This window comes from Mirounga angustirostris, unplaced genomic scaffold, assembly GCF_029215605.1.
Source record: "Mirounga angustirostris isolate CCGP_5_RB_7025 unplaced genomic scaffold, mMirAng1.0.hap1 SCAF_4, whole genome shotgun sequence".
In the NCBI taxonomy this organism is placed as follows: Eukaryota; Metazoa; Chordata; class Mammalia; order Carnivora; family Phocidae; genus Mirounga; species Mirounga angustirostris.
Genome location: NW_026991712.1, coordinates 142,589,760 through 142,602,673, shown reverse-complemented (window position 1 = coordinate 142,602,673; position 12,914 = coordinate 142,589,760). Strand labels below are relative to the sequence as shown.

Below are 12,914 nucleotides of genomic sequence, written 5' to 3'. Positions count from 1 at the left end.
TCCTCCAATTAAGTATTGCTTTAGACTAGAGCGACTGTATATATACCAGGTACTTTTTCAATTTCTTTTTACCTTTTTTATTATAGAGAATTTTGAACATGCACAAAACAGAGTAGATCATGAACACCCATTTACCCATCACTCATCCCCATAACCACCAACCCATGGCCAGGTATGAGTGGAGACTTTGGATCTGAACAGGGATGTATAATTACTTACTTTGGCTTATTCTACTTCTTTAACACTACTGCAGATATCTGGGTAGGTATTTGGCAAAATATAAAGGAAGCCTGACTCATATTATTGGTTCTACCTTTGTCCCATTTACTTAGGTCTCTCTGCTCCGTGGTGTGCAAATGGACATACTCTGCAGAGAAAGGCTGGGATGACAGTTTCTGGAAGATGATCGGATTGGAAGATTTTGTTGCAGATAATTACAGCAAAATAGGTAAAAAGCAAACAAAATGAAAACATCTGGAGAGTAATTATGTGTATGTATATATAAGGATATTGTCTTTTTGTTTGTTTTTGTTTTTTTATGAATTGAAATGCAAGGGGTGCCTGGGTGGCTCAGTGGTTAAGTGAATGACTTTGGCTCAGGTCATGATCTTGGGGTCCTGAGATCAGCCCTGAGTCAGGCTCCCTGCTCCCTCTGCCCTTCCCCCTGCTTGTGCACTCTCTCTCAAATAAATAAGTAAAATATTAAAAAAAAAAAAAAAAAAAAAAGAGGGGCACCTGGGTGGCTCAGTCAATTAGGCGTCTGCCTTCGGATCGGGTCTTGAGCTCAGGGTCCTGGGATTGAGCCCTGTGTCCTTCTGGACTCCCTGCTCAGCAGGGAGTCTACTTCTCTTTCAGTCCCTCTCTCTGCTTGTACTCTCTCTGTCTCTCAAACAAATAAAATTAAAAAAAGAAAAAAGAAATGCAGAAACTCTGCCCTGTTTTTCTAAGAGAAATGAGTCCATTGTGGTGGGTAGACCATGACTAGTAGGCCCTTGTTTTGGGTCTCATATGAACTGAGTAGAGATACAGGCTGTGGAAGTCTGCAATGAAATCTAGAATTGTAGATGTTGAGCTAGATTGAGGGAGACATTCCCATAGAGTAGCTGGGAATAGAATAATCAAGGGGGTGTGTATAGATTGTTTCCAGTAGTATTAGAAGATGCTTTGTGAATTACGTTCAAGGAACCAGACAAGGCCATGAACAGAAAGAAAAACAATTGAGATAAAAATGAGAAGAAACAGGAGTAAGACAGAAACTACAGGTTGAGCCAGTGGTTCCTGACTAAGGCCATAGAGTCCCAGACTTCCAGTTTTATGTGACCAGGTAATAAAGGTGTGGGTGACTGGTAGGGTTTTACTTGGGGAAAGAATTGAGATGCTAGGTACGTTTATATAACGATAGCTGGCATTTGAAAGTTTAAGGTTTGCATGTTCATTTCACAGGAAGTTGTTTATTTCCTGTAGTGACTACTTGCAGTTGTAGTAAGCTGTCATCAGGTAGGCAATTACCCCTAATTAAATAGAAATCCTTTTGTACTGTTTAGTGTTTAGGCTAAGACGTTGTAACAATAAAAGTGAAAAGGACAGTGGGTTAATAAACAAGATGGAAGGTAATTCCCTTTTTTATGTAATAGAATAGAGGGAAGTGACTATCAGGCCAGCTCTGATATTGTCACAACATGGCCTCCAACCTTGGGTCCAAGTTAGTTACTCCAGTTCTCATCAGTTCCCAGTCAGTGAGTGGGAGGAATGAAAAGGACCAGAGGAATCCATCTGCATTCTTCTGGAGAGACAGGGCTTCCTGTTCATGAGCAGGCATGAGCAGCCACACAAGAAGCCGATGCTAAACCAAAAGCTTCTGGAGGGCAGGGATCAGTGTACCTTACCCTTGAGTATCTCAGCACAGGCGATGTTGATAAATATCTGCTGGCGGAATGTGTGAGACACAGACACAGTTGCTGGAATGGAGACAGATGGCAAGAGTGAAGAGACAACTGTGGCAAAGGGATGTCCTGGGTGTCTTAGTCCACTAACGCTGCTGTAGCAAAACACCATAGACTGAGTGATTTACAACAACGGAAATTTGTTTCTCATAGTTCTGGAGGCGGGGAAGTCCAAGATCAAAGTGCCAACAGGGTGAGTTTAGGTCTGAGGCCTCTTTTCTTGGCTGTTGCAGCTGCCTCTTACCGTGTGCTCCCATGACCTCTTTTTTGTACATGTGCAGAGAGTGAGCACCAGAGAGTGCTCACTAGTGTCGCTTCCTCTAAGGGCACAAATCCTATTGGCTCAGAGCCCCACCCTTTTTCTAAAGATTTATTTATTTATTTTAGAGAGAGAGAGAGAGTGCAAGTGGGGGAGAGGGGAAGAGAGAGAGAGAGAGACTGACTCTCATGCAGACTCCCCACTGAGTGCAGAGCCCAACACAGGGCTTGATCTCATGTGAGATCATGACCTAAGCTGAAATCAAGAGTCAGACACTCACCTGACTAAGCCACCCAGGCACCCCAGGGCCCTACCCTTTTGACCTCATTTAACCTTAAATACTTCCTTACACACCCTATCTCCAAATATAGTCATGTTGGGGATTAGGGCTTCAACGTATTAATTTTGGGGACACAATTCAGCCCATAGCACCAGGGTATTAGTGCATGGTCATTAGAACTAAAGCAGAGCCATCAAGTCCTGAGTCCCCAAGCTGCTGTTCTGGAGGCACCCCATGAGCTTGCTGCCTTGATGGAGAACCATCAGGACTGAGTGCCAAGGGAAGGTTTTTTTGTCTTGTAATTGAGGGGTATAGGCAAGATGGGTCTAAAACACTGAACTGGGAATTAGAGTGGTTCTAGTTTTGGCACTAATGGTGTGAACTTAGACCGAGTCTCGTCATGTTTCCATATAGTCTTACCTGTGAAGGCATAATTAATGGTAGCAATGAAAACTAATAGCTTACTGCTTCTCAGACATGATACTATTGCATCTTAACCATTATCTTTGTAAATCCTGCTGTAACCCTTTTGCTATATTGACTGCCAATTAATAATATTCATTGTGTGCCTATGAATGGTAGGCAACGTAAATACTAACCCTGCTTCCTCTTTTATATTTCAAGCACATTTCTCTGTGCTTTCCCAGACCTTGTTGCATGTAATTCTCACAATCCATGACAAAAGTAATGTTACCTTGTTTGCAGATGAAAATTTGATGAATAATCTCATCTAACCCCATGCAGAAGTAATAAATGCTAAGTCAGGATTGAAACCTTCCCAATGGGAGGCCCTAGAAGGAGCTAATATCTTATTGGAACACAAATTTCAACTTCAATTACTTGTGCCCCCGCCACCCCCTGAATTTGGTTGTTCCTTCTGAGTGTTCTCATGGTATATCGACCATATCTTAGTATAGTATACATTGATTACCTGTATGTGTCTTGATTCTATACTAGACTGTGAGCTCCTTGACATCAGGATTTTCACTAATTTACCTTTGTGTCCGGCATAGGGGATGGTACACTTTAGTAGATCAAATACTATGTGATTAGTAAGTGAATAAATTGACTTGAGATGGCTGGTCCTAGTCGGTTGGCACTTTTTGCTTTTAAAAGCTATAATGATATTTACTGATTTTAGTAGTGTCTTTGGTGACTTGGGTCCAACTTCAACTCTGATTTTTTTATTTTAACATTTGGTGCTCCCCCCACCCCTGACACAAAACCCATGTTTAATTATTATATTAGGTTTGCTAATAGAGCAATACCTACAGGAAATATTCATTAAAAATCCATAATGTTAATCTAGCAGAAAATTTCCAGAGTAACTTTATTAGTTTTAGCCTGTTAAGTTAATGGATTTTTAATGGATGTCCTAAGGAGACATATCATTAACCAGAATATTGCCATACATGAATTAAAACTTACCCATTCATCAAAATTAATTGTGATATTTCCTTTGATTTTCATTTCTGGTGACTTGAACTTGTAGTTTCAGTCTGATCTAAAAGTGGAAGATAGTAAAGAGGTTGTTAACTCTCAGTTGTGACTTTCAGAGATTGCTCTGGAAGATACCTCCAGAGATTCTTCAGTAATTTTTGTAACTATGAGCAGTGAATCTCGTAAGCTTCCCTGTGAAGTGTTAAACATTTCCAGTGGACTCATTGCCCGTCAAGATGTGGGCAATAAAGTGCAAAACCTTTTAACAGATTTGAGCAGAGCTTCGTGGATTTGAGCATTAATACAATTACCATAATTCGCTCCATGTGGAGCTTTTAGCCAAGTCTTTACCAGCCTTCCTGGGCTCATGCAGTAAATAAATGCTTTCCCCGAAAACCGAACACCTCAGCAACTGATGGTCTTACTGAGGGATATTTATGAAATAAATTATTGATGGAGTGTAAGTTAAGGATCAAATGCAATATTTATATGGTGCATTTGAAGGACAGGGGAAGAAATTTACAATGTTTTGAGTAACTTACAGCAAATTTTCAAAGCTAAAATGTTATCACCTAATGCCTTCTTTCAAGGAGGTATTTGGATGGTTTGATTGGGGAACATTATACAAAGTAAGGATGAAAAATAGTTTTGTGACTCAAAAGAATACAGTAGACATTTCTTCACAATTGAAACTATACTAACAAAACTGTTTAATGTTCAGAGTTGATGGGAAACACTTAAACCCGGTGTCTTGCAGGGATTCATCTACCCATAGTCCAATAAAATAATCTGTGCCAATAAATGTTGACCTTCAGTTCCATGTGAATCATCCACAGGTCACCCATCTAATCCTACATATCTATCAAAAGCAAACAGGAAGGAAGAGAGCAGCAGGGAGAAAGGACCCTTAGGAAGACAAGCAGCATCCCACCTGCTCTCACCCATTGTCCAGGCTGTCTTTCAGCACGTCCCAGCTGGCCTTTTACTTCCTGAGAAGAGTGCTTCCCTGTGTTACTGGGGCAGACCACTTCATGGAAACTCGTGTGCACAAAGTGGCTGAATTATAGACTGCTTATTTGCATTACAGAAAGGGCTTTGTTATGTACAAGGGTGCAGTGTGCTAGCCTCCAGATCATGCATTATGTGGGGTCAGGAAAACCAGGCAAAAAAGAGACTTACAAGCTCAGGTAGAAGGAGTTACTAACTTAAGTGATAGGCAAAGTTGAAGATATGCACGTGTGAAGGAAGACCATTCCCTAAAAGGAGAAAGGCTACATTTTTGAACTTCTTTTCTCTCCCTCTGGGAGACTGTGTTTTGGGCACAGGGCACTGGCTACTATCTGGCACATAATAGATACTGACAAAATACTTGGTGAATGAGTGAATATATGTTTGAATGGTGGAGTTGATAAACAATTCCTTTTTTGGCCTCAATTGTCCAACATACTTACGCACTCTCCATAAATTGTTTTGAATTATGTGACATTACTAGGTGACAGACAGTGATTTCATTTCATAATTTCAGTATTCACAGTTCTTTTTTCATGAATTTATTTGCCACTTAAGAAAAGACTCTGTGGAAGACATACCACAGCCCTGAGTGATAGTTGCAGTCCAGCCTCATTCCTGTAGCATTTCTCTCTCAGACTTCTGCATGACAGGGAATATTTCAAACTCCTTCACAGAAAACAAACAAAAAACAAGCAAACTTATTTTAAGATTAGGACTACCACTTTTCCATAGGGTCAGGTAACCCTGCAGTTAACTAAAGCTGCATTTGAGATATTGTTGTCATGCAGGCTTCACACTGGAGGTAAAGAATCATGACCCATCACAAGTATGTGTTGAGGACATTGATGGCCCAGTATTCACCACTGGTCTGCTCTAAAGTCTAAACAATAGAGCACAGTTCCCAGAGCCAGCTGAAGCAAAGTGCAGTACTGAATTAAAGAGCACGGTGGGAAAATCCTACCTCTTTTCTGAATGTGGCTAGACCCTGGGACCTGCATGACACTGACCTAATCCATTCATTGGTAGGCCAAGGAGCTCACACAAAGAGATGAGACCTGGCTGGGCTTGCTTCGGCATTTGATCTGCTTAATTCACAAATTGAAAGAGGCCACTGGGCTGGGTCTAGGTGGTTCAAGAAGAGAGACCCATGCCAAGCCCTGCACTGACTCCATGTAAAGGCAGTGGCACTCCTTCCTTGTGAACATGGCCCCAGGGAGGTTGGTTTTTTCCAAATCTCATGGATTAGCTAAGCGATCTTCTTCGCATGGATGGAATATATAAGAGTATACAAGCATGAGATGAGAGTGTTCATATGAATGCTACTGCATCCTAAGGGAGAGAAGAGGAAATCCCCTTGTGGAAACATGACGAAGGGGTTTCTACCAGTGATAGGCATCATGGCCGATATTGGGAGCCTGAATTCAGGGATATCGTATCATCCATGCTTGTGGGTATTATAAGAATCCTTTTATGCTATTAATACTCAATGATCTGAATTGTCCCAATAGAACCAGATATGTTTGCAAGGATTTATCCATTCATTCCTTAGCATTTGAGACTTTTCATTTAGAATTTTGCTGAACTGGTACTCCATCTTGGTATCATGAGATTTTCATGCTGTTTTAAGTAATATGTTTTGGGAGGTCTGGGGAAATCTTTGGCCACAGGTAATCCCAGCATTTCCACACCGCTGTCTCCCATGTCCTGGGGGAGGCCATCCCTATGGGTGCCCTGGACTAGGCTTTGTCTTTGCCCTTCACCCTGAGTCTTTGGTCTTAACCCACTGTTTCTTATTACCCTTCTCATTCCTGTCCAGGTAATAGAATAAGGTCTTTTCAATGTCTGAGGCAAGTTCATATCCTCTGAATATTGTACTATCTTATTTTATCTTTTAAAATAAAACTTCTGGGCGCCTGGGTGGCTCAGTCGGTTAAGCGACTGCCTTCGGTTCAGGTCATGATCCCAGGGTCCTGGGATCAAGTCCCACGTCGGGCTCCCTGCTCTGCGGGGAGCCTGCTTCTCCCTCTCCCCCTCACCCTGCTGGTGTTCCCTCTCTCTCTGTGTCTCTCTCTGTCAAATAAATAAATAAAATCTTTAAAAAAAAATAAAAAAAATAAAATAAAACTTCTGCCTAATGGAGAATGACCTAGAAGTCTTCATGTTAGTGATCCATCCAGTCATGCATCCATCCAAACAACCACACTACTGAGTGCTTCCTATGTGCCAGGTGCTGGACTAAGTACAGGAGGTATAAAACTACTCATCATGGGGGCGCCTGGGTGGCTCAGTTGGCTGAGCGACTGCCTTCGGCTCAGGTCGTGATCCTGGAGTCCCGGGATCGAGTCCCGCATCGGGCTCCCTGCTCAGCAGGGAGTCTGCTTCTCCCTCTGACCCTCCTCCCTCTCATGCTCTCTGTCTCTCATTCTCTCTCTCGCAAATAAATAAAATCTTAAAAAAAACCAAAAAAACCTACTCATCATGGTCCATGCCCTTGGGCATCTCATGTCTAGGGGACAGAGGCAAATAAATCAATAATCTCAGTGTTTTTCTTGCTTTTCAGTAAGTCTAGATATGTTCAAAATACTGTGGGCAAGCAGAGCAGAAAGTCACAGCTGGAGGTGGTATCAAGGAAGTCTTCTTATGAGATGGCATTTGAGATGTCTAAATAATATGAGTGGTAGTTTACCAGGCAAAAGTGGTAAATGATTTTTAAGGCAGAAAAAACAGCCTAGACAAAGGCATGGAGGCACAGAAGACTATAGGTGTGCATGAATTTCTGGATGTGGCTTGAGCATAGTGGACCTATGGTGGGAAAGGAGAGGGGACTGGATTTAATTTCTTTTTTTAAAGATTTATTTATTTATTTGAGGGGAGGTGCAGAGGGAGAGAGAATCCCAAGCAGACTGTGTGTGGGGTGTGGAGTCACACGTGGGGCTCTATCTCACGACCTTGAGATCATGACCTGAGCTGAACTCAAGAGTCAAACACTTAACCAACTGCACCACCCAGGCACCCCAAAGGGACTGGGTTTAATTTCTAATGGGGCTTCTTTCCTTCCTTAATGAATCACCAGTGGGAGACTCAAAAAGATTTTCTCCATGCCTCTCAAGAGATGGTTCTAATGATTACTCCTGCCCGTGCTGTAAATAAAATTGTGGGCAGTTTTAGAAGTTTTGTAGCTCCTATGAAGATGATTGTGTGTGTGTGTGTACACACGCCCACCAGGTCTGTTTCTTTCCTCTAATCACATACAGTACCCATTACCTACCTCCCTACCCTAAAGTTTTGTTGTGGAGCTGAAAGGAGATATCCGATAGCACAGGACAGTGTGGTTTACAAAGCCTGGAGACCTGTTAGTTGTTACCATTTTTAAATATATCTTGGCATCACAAAGACAAGGATCTTTATTCTCTCAACATTTCTGTTCCCTGCCTGTTGGGCCTGAAAAAAGTACTTGTGCTCTCCCCACCCACCACCACCACTCTTAGATTCCCAGAAGTACTGTTTCAGTTGCTAACCCTTCCAGGAATAGCCCTGCAGAGCCAGGAGGGCAAGGGAGCAGTGATGACCACATCATGCTGTAAGGTGATGCCTTTCAGAAGGCTTGCTGTGTATAAGGTTTCATGGAACTGCTCTTCCTTTCAGTATGGCATCTGGAAGATAATTTGAAGGCCCCCCAAAGTGAGATCAGCCGCCAACTTCTCTTACTGCTTGGCAGTCCGAGAATAGCAGAGCTGAAAGGGATCGTAGAGATTTTGCTCTCCTGTCTTCGTTTTATAGATGAAAACCCGAGATTCAGGATGGTAGGGTGAATTTCCTTGGTCTTGGAGCACTCTAGTGATAGAACTGAGACCAGAAACCAGGTCTCCTGATGCCCAGTCTGGTGGCTGTTCCAGTACTCTGTGCCACCTTTCCTTGTCTTACCTTTTTCAAAATATTTTGGTCATTTAACCAATCTTGTTACTGTCATTTGAAAGGGACTAAGCACCAGAAGAATGTCTATGAGGGACGGGCTTACATATGTGAATTCACCCAATCCAGTGTCCACGTTTCAGCCTTGCAAGTACAGGAATTGGACTTTGCCCAAGCAACCAGGGATCATTGGATCTAGGAATATATCAGTCAAACTCCTAAGCTACTAATGCAGCTCAACCAAAATAGTTAAATACTATATTAGTTGTTGCCTATTTTAATGGCTGAGAATTGGTCATCCGTGTCAGGCCTGTGTTCGGATGGCTCTGTCATCTGCAAGCCACATACGCTCTGCCATATGTATTGTTGGATGAGGTACTTGATTTTCCTGAGCCTTAATTGGTATAGTATGAGGATTAAAGTAAATAATGCAGGTAAAAGATCCTAGCACATAGTAAGTCTTCAAAAAAGGTCACTTCTTACTATCTTAATAACTGTTCATTCTTCTGAACTCAAATTCCTCCCTAGGTGATAGGTCATGTCTGCCAAAGTCAGTACCCCATGAATAATGCCATATAATTACTGCCAACTTCTTCTGACTTTGGGGAATGCTTTTTTTTTTTTTCTTCTGAACTCTACCCTTGGGTTCACACAGCTTTTGTTCCAAGCAGCATATCATAAAATAATCAGACTTCTGCTTCGAAATTATAATCACATTCCAGTCTTACCTCCTTGAGAGCTTACATTGACCAGAATTATAGGTTTTCTTAAATTCTTCAGCACCATAACTGGCAATCTTTAGCTTTTTCTCATGAACAAAAGGGCACAAATCATAGGCAAATAAAAAATACAGGATACATAGGTGATAATTAGCTAAGAAACTCAGTGACTAATATTCCTATGGTGCTTTATGACTTTAAAAGAGTATTTCTTTATGCACTCTCACACTGATTTCCCATCCGATTTGAAAAATGGTTTTTATTCCAGATTTACATTTGGGGAAACCAGAAGTTAGAAGTTTTTGAGTTAGAAAGACCTATAATTGAATCCCAGAATCACCACTTATTGACTCTATGACCTTGTGGAAATCACTAAGCCTCTCTGAGACTTGATTTCATCTATTAAACAGGTGTAGGAATACCTACCTTGCATGGTCTTCATGATGGAGTGGTGATGTATGTAAAGTGTCTGACTTTTGGTAAGACCCCAGTAAACAGTAACTACTAAATTAACTGACGTGAGAAGATTTAATACTACGTAAAGTATCATAGTGATAAAGGGAGCTAATATTGGACTCCCCTAATGTCAAATTCTATGAGCAACTAAAAAAAGACTTTTGATAAGTGTATCCAAATTCTATGAGCAACCAAAAAAAGACTTTTGATAAGTGAAGAAAAACTAAGAAGGTTGGGTTAATGGTTTGCAAAGATTGGATCATATTAATGATTTGGTTAAAAAAAAAAAAAAAAGAAGCAGCACTCTTATTTTCCTTCTTTGTTCTCACTCATTAACTTACTGCTAGGCATCATGCTACTTGTAGGAGAATAATGATGAACCAAAGCCGACAGTGTTCCTGCCTTCCTTGAGTTGTCAGTGTAGTAAAGAGTGCATTAGTCCATCAGTCACAAAATTAGTGCTGAGATAAATGGTACAAAGAATGGGTCAAGGGGGCCTAAAGAATGCGTAATAATGGGATATGGCCTTGTCAGGGAAACTAGGAAATGTTTGAGGAATGGATGTTTAGGGGAGGTTGATATGCAGTAACTCTGAAAAGAGGGCTGGGAACAGTGTTTCAGGTAGAGGGAACAGCATTTGCAGTAACTGTGGCAGGAGGAAGCATGGTGAAGGAAGACCACTGTGACTAGAGCTGAGAAACTTGGAACAGGTTGCAAGATGATGCTGAAATCATTATCAGAGAACTGGCTTCATTCAGACTGAGTGTGGTTGAGAGAAAATGGAAAATTTAAGGAAGTATTTTGACGGTCTCAGTCAGTGTTGTATATTCATGCTTAGCTGGGTATTCACAACTAAGAAAATAAGTTGCAGATGTGATCTTGGAGCCCCTGAGAGCAAGACTGAATTGCTGCTCAGATAAGTTACTGCTCCCAGCTTTCCAAAATTTTGACCCCTAAAAATGACCTGTGTGCTTCATGTTAATCACACAAGATATCTTGGTTGTGATTATTATGCATATAATTGTGAAAGAGGATGTCATTAGGAAGTCGCACAGGTTCACTACGAATGAGTTCTGCTAACCTAACCTCAGATGTTGTCTGTTCTTGAAATTGCTTTCTCAGGAGCACTCTCCTTCTTTAGATTGTTGGGCATAGTCGAAGCTCCAGTAGCACTCAGTGCTTACATCTTGTCCGTCTGCTCTTATATCCTCAACTAGACTGTTGGTGCTGTCTCCTCTGCCCAGCATCACCACTAAATAAAGGCTGGCTGGCTGGCTGGCTGGCTGGGGGAGATTGAGATCCAACACAGAACTCTTGATTTGCCCACACAACCCAGCTACCCAACATGTTCCTCTTGTTGTCTCCTCTATCTCCCATAAAAGGTACAGTAGCTCTCTCACTTGGTCAGGACCCAGACCCAGAAGTTAGTCTTGATGCTTCCCTTTCTCTTTCACCTAGCATTCAATTCGCCAGCAAGTCCTATCTTCTTGGCTCCAAAATGAACCCTGAATTAGGCCATTCCTACCCCTTTTCACTATTACCATCCTAGTTCAAAGTACTTTCATCTCTTGCAGGGTTCATGTACCAGCCTCTTAATTGGTTTCCTTGATTATGTTCTTTCCTCTGATAATCCATTTGCTACTGTAGTCGGATTATTATTTTAATAATGTCAATCAGAGGATGCTACTCTCATGGCCACATTCTTCCAGTGGCTTTCTATTACAATTAAAAAAAAAAAAACAAAAAAACTAAATCCCTTGACATGCTCTTCAAAGTCCTATGTGATAGCTCTCTCCTTCTACCCCCTTTCTTTTATTTCTTGCCACGCCCCCACGTATTTACTGTCCAACCACAGTGATGTTCTGTTTCTCAAACATTTCTGGTATGTGTAGCCTTTGCATTAACTTGGCTGTCTGTCTGCCTTGGCTTTTTTAAAAATATTGACACGGTTATCTCTTTCCCTTTGTTCATAGCTCAGTTTAAATGTCATTGGAGAAGAGCCTCCTCCGCCCCTGAGCTACCACTCCCTTCCCTGCTCCAGCAGTGTTGTGGCTCTCTTGTATTTTCTTCTTAGTACTTGTCACTATCTTACTGCCTTATTCTTGGATGTATTTGTATGTTTATCGACAAAATAGCTGTTCATTAAATATTATTGAATAAATAAATGAGTTAGAGTTTGAGAACTGATAAAATGGCATAGAAGAAATGTATCTTGTGTGCTATACATTTTTGAGGAATTTCTAGCAGTTTTCTCCTAGTTAAAATAGAGGACTTTGGAATGAGTGATGCATTCAGAATGGATTCCTAAAGGGCTAAGAAACTACCTCAAAGACTGTGGATAAAGAACTTCATCTCAACTCCTTATGAGCCTCTGGTGGCATGGCACGTGGCATTCACTGCATTTTAACTTGCCCTTGATAATATTTTCAATCAGCAACTTGGATGAACACATAGAGGACTTGCTGAATTAATATGTAAATGATACGAAGCAGGGAACCATAATTAATACATTAAATAACATAATCCAAATTTTTTTTTTTTTTTTTAAGATTTTATTTGTTTATTTGACAGAGAGAGACACAGCGAGAGAGGGAACACAAGCAGGGGGAATGGGAGAAGGAGAAGCAGGCTTCCTGCCGAGCAGGGAGCCCGACGCGGGGCTTGATCCCAGGACCCTGAGATCATGACCTGAGCCAAAGGCAGACGCTTAACGACTGAGCCACCCAGGCGCCCCATAATCCAAAATTTTTTAAAGATTTTATTTATTTATTTGAGAGAGAGAGACAGCGAACATGAGCGGGGGTGAAGGGAGAAGCAGGCTCCCTGCTGAGCAGGTCCCTGCTCGATCCCAGGACCCTGAGATATGACCTGAGCCAAAGGCAGGCACTTAACCA

General features: G+C 41.5%; 1 protein-coding gene across 15 annotated transcripts in view; it reads left to right on the top strand.

Moving 5' to 3' along the window:
* The window catches only part of FGGY (FGGY carbohydrate kinase domain containing), a 395,846-nt gene that overhangs the window by 142,236 nt on the left and 240,696 nt on the right, over positions 1-12,914 (top strand). For all 15 annotated transcript variants that reach the window (XM_045897577.3, XM_045897575.3, XM_045897574.3 and 12 more), the window contains one exon: positions 333-448. In XM_045897577.3, the coding sequence (XP_045753533.1) occupies positions 333-448 (116 nt within the window). The remainder of the gene's footprint in view (positions 1-332; positions 449-12,914) is intronic.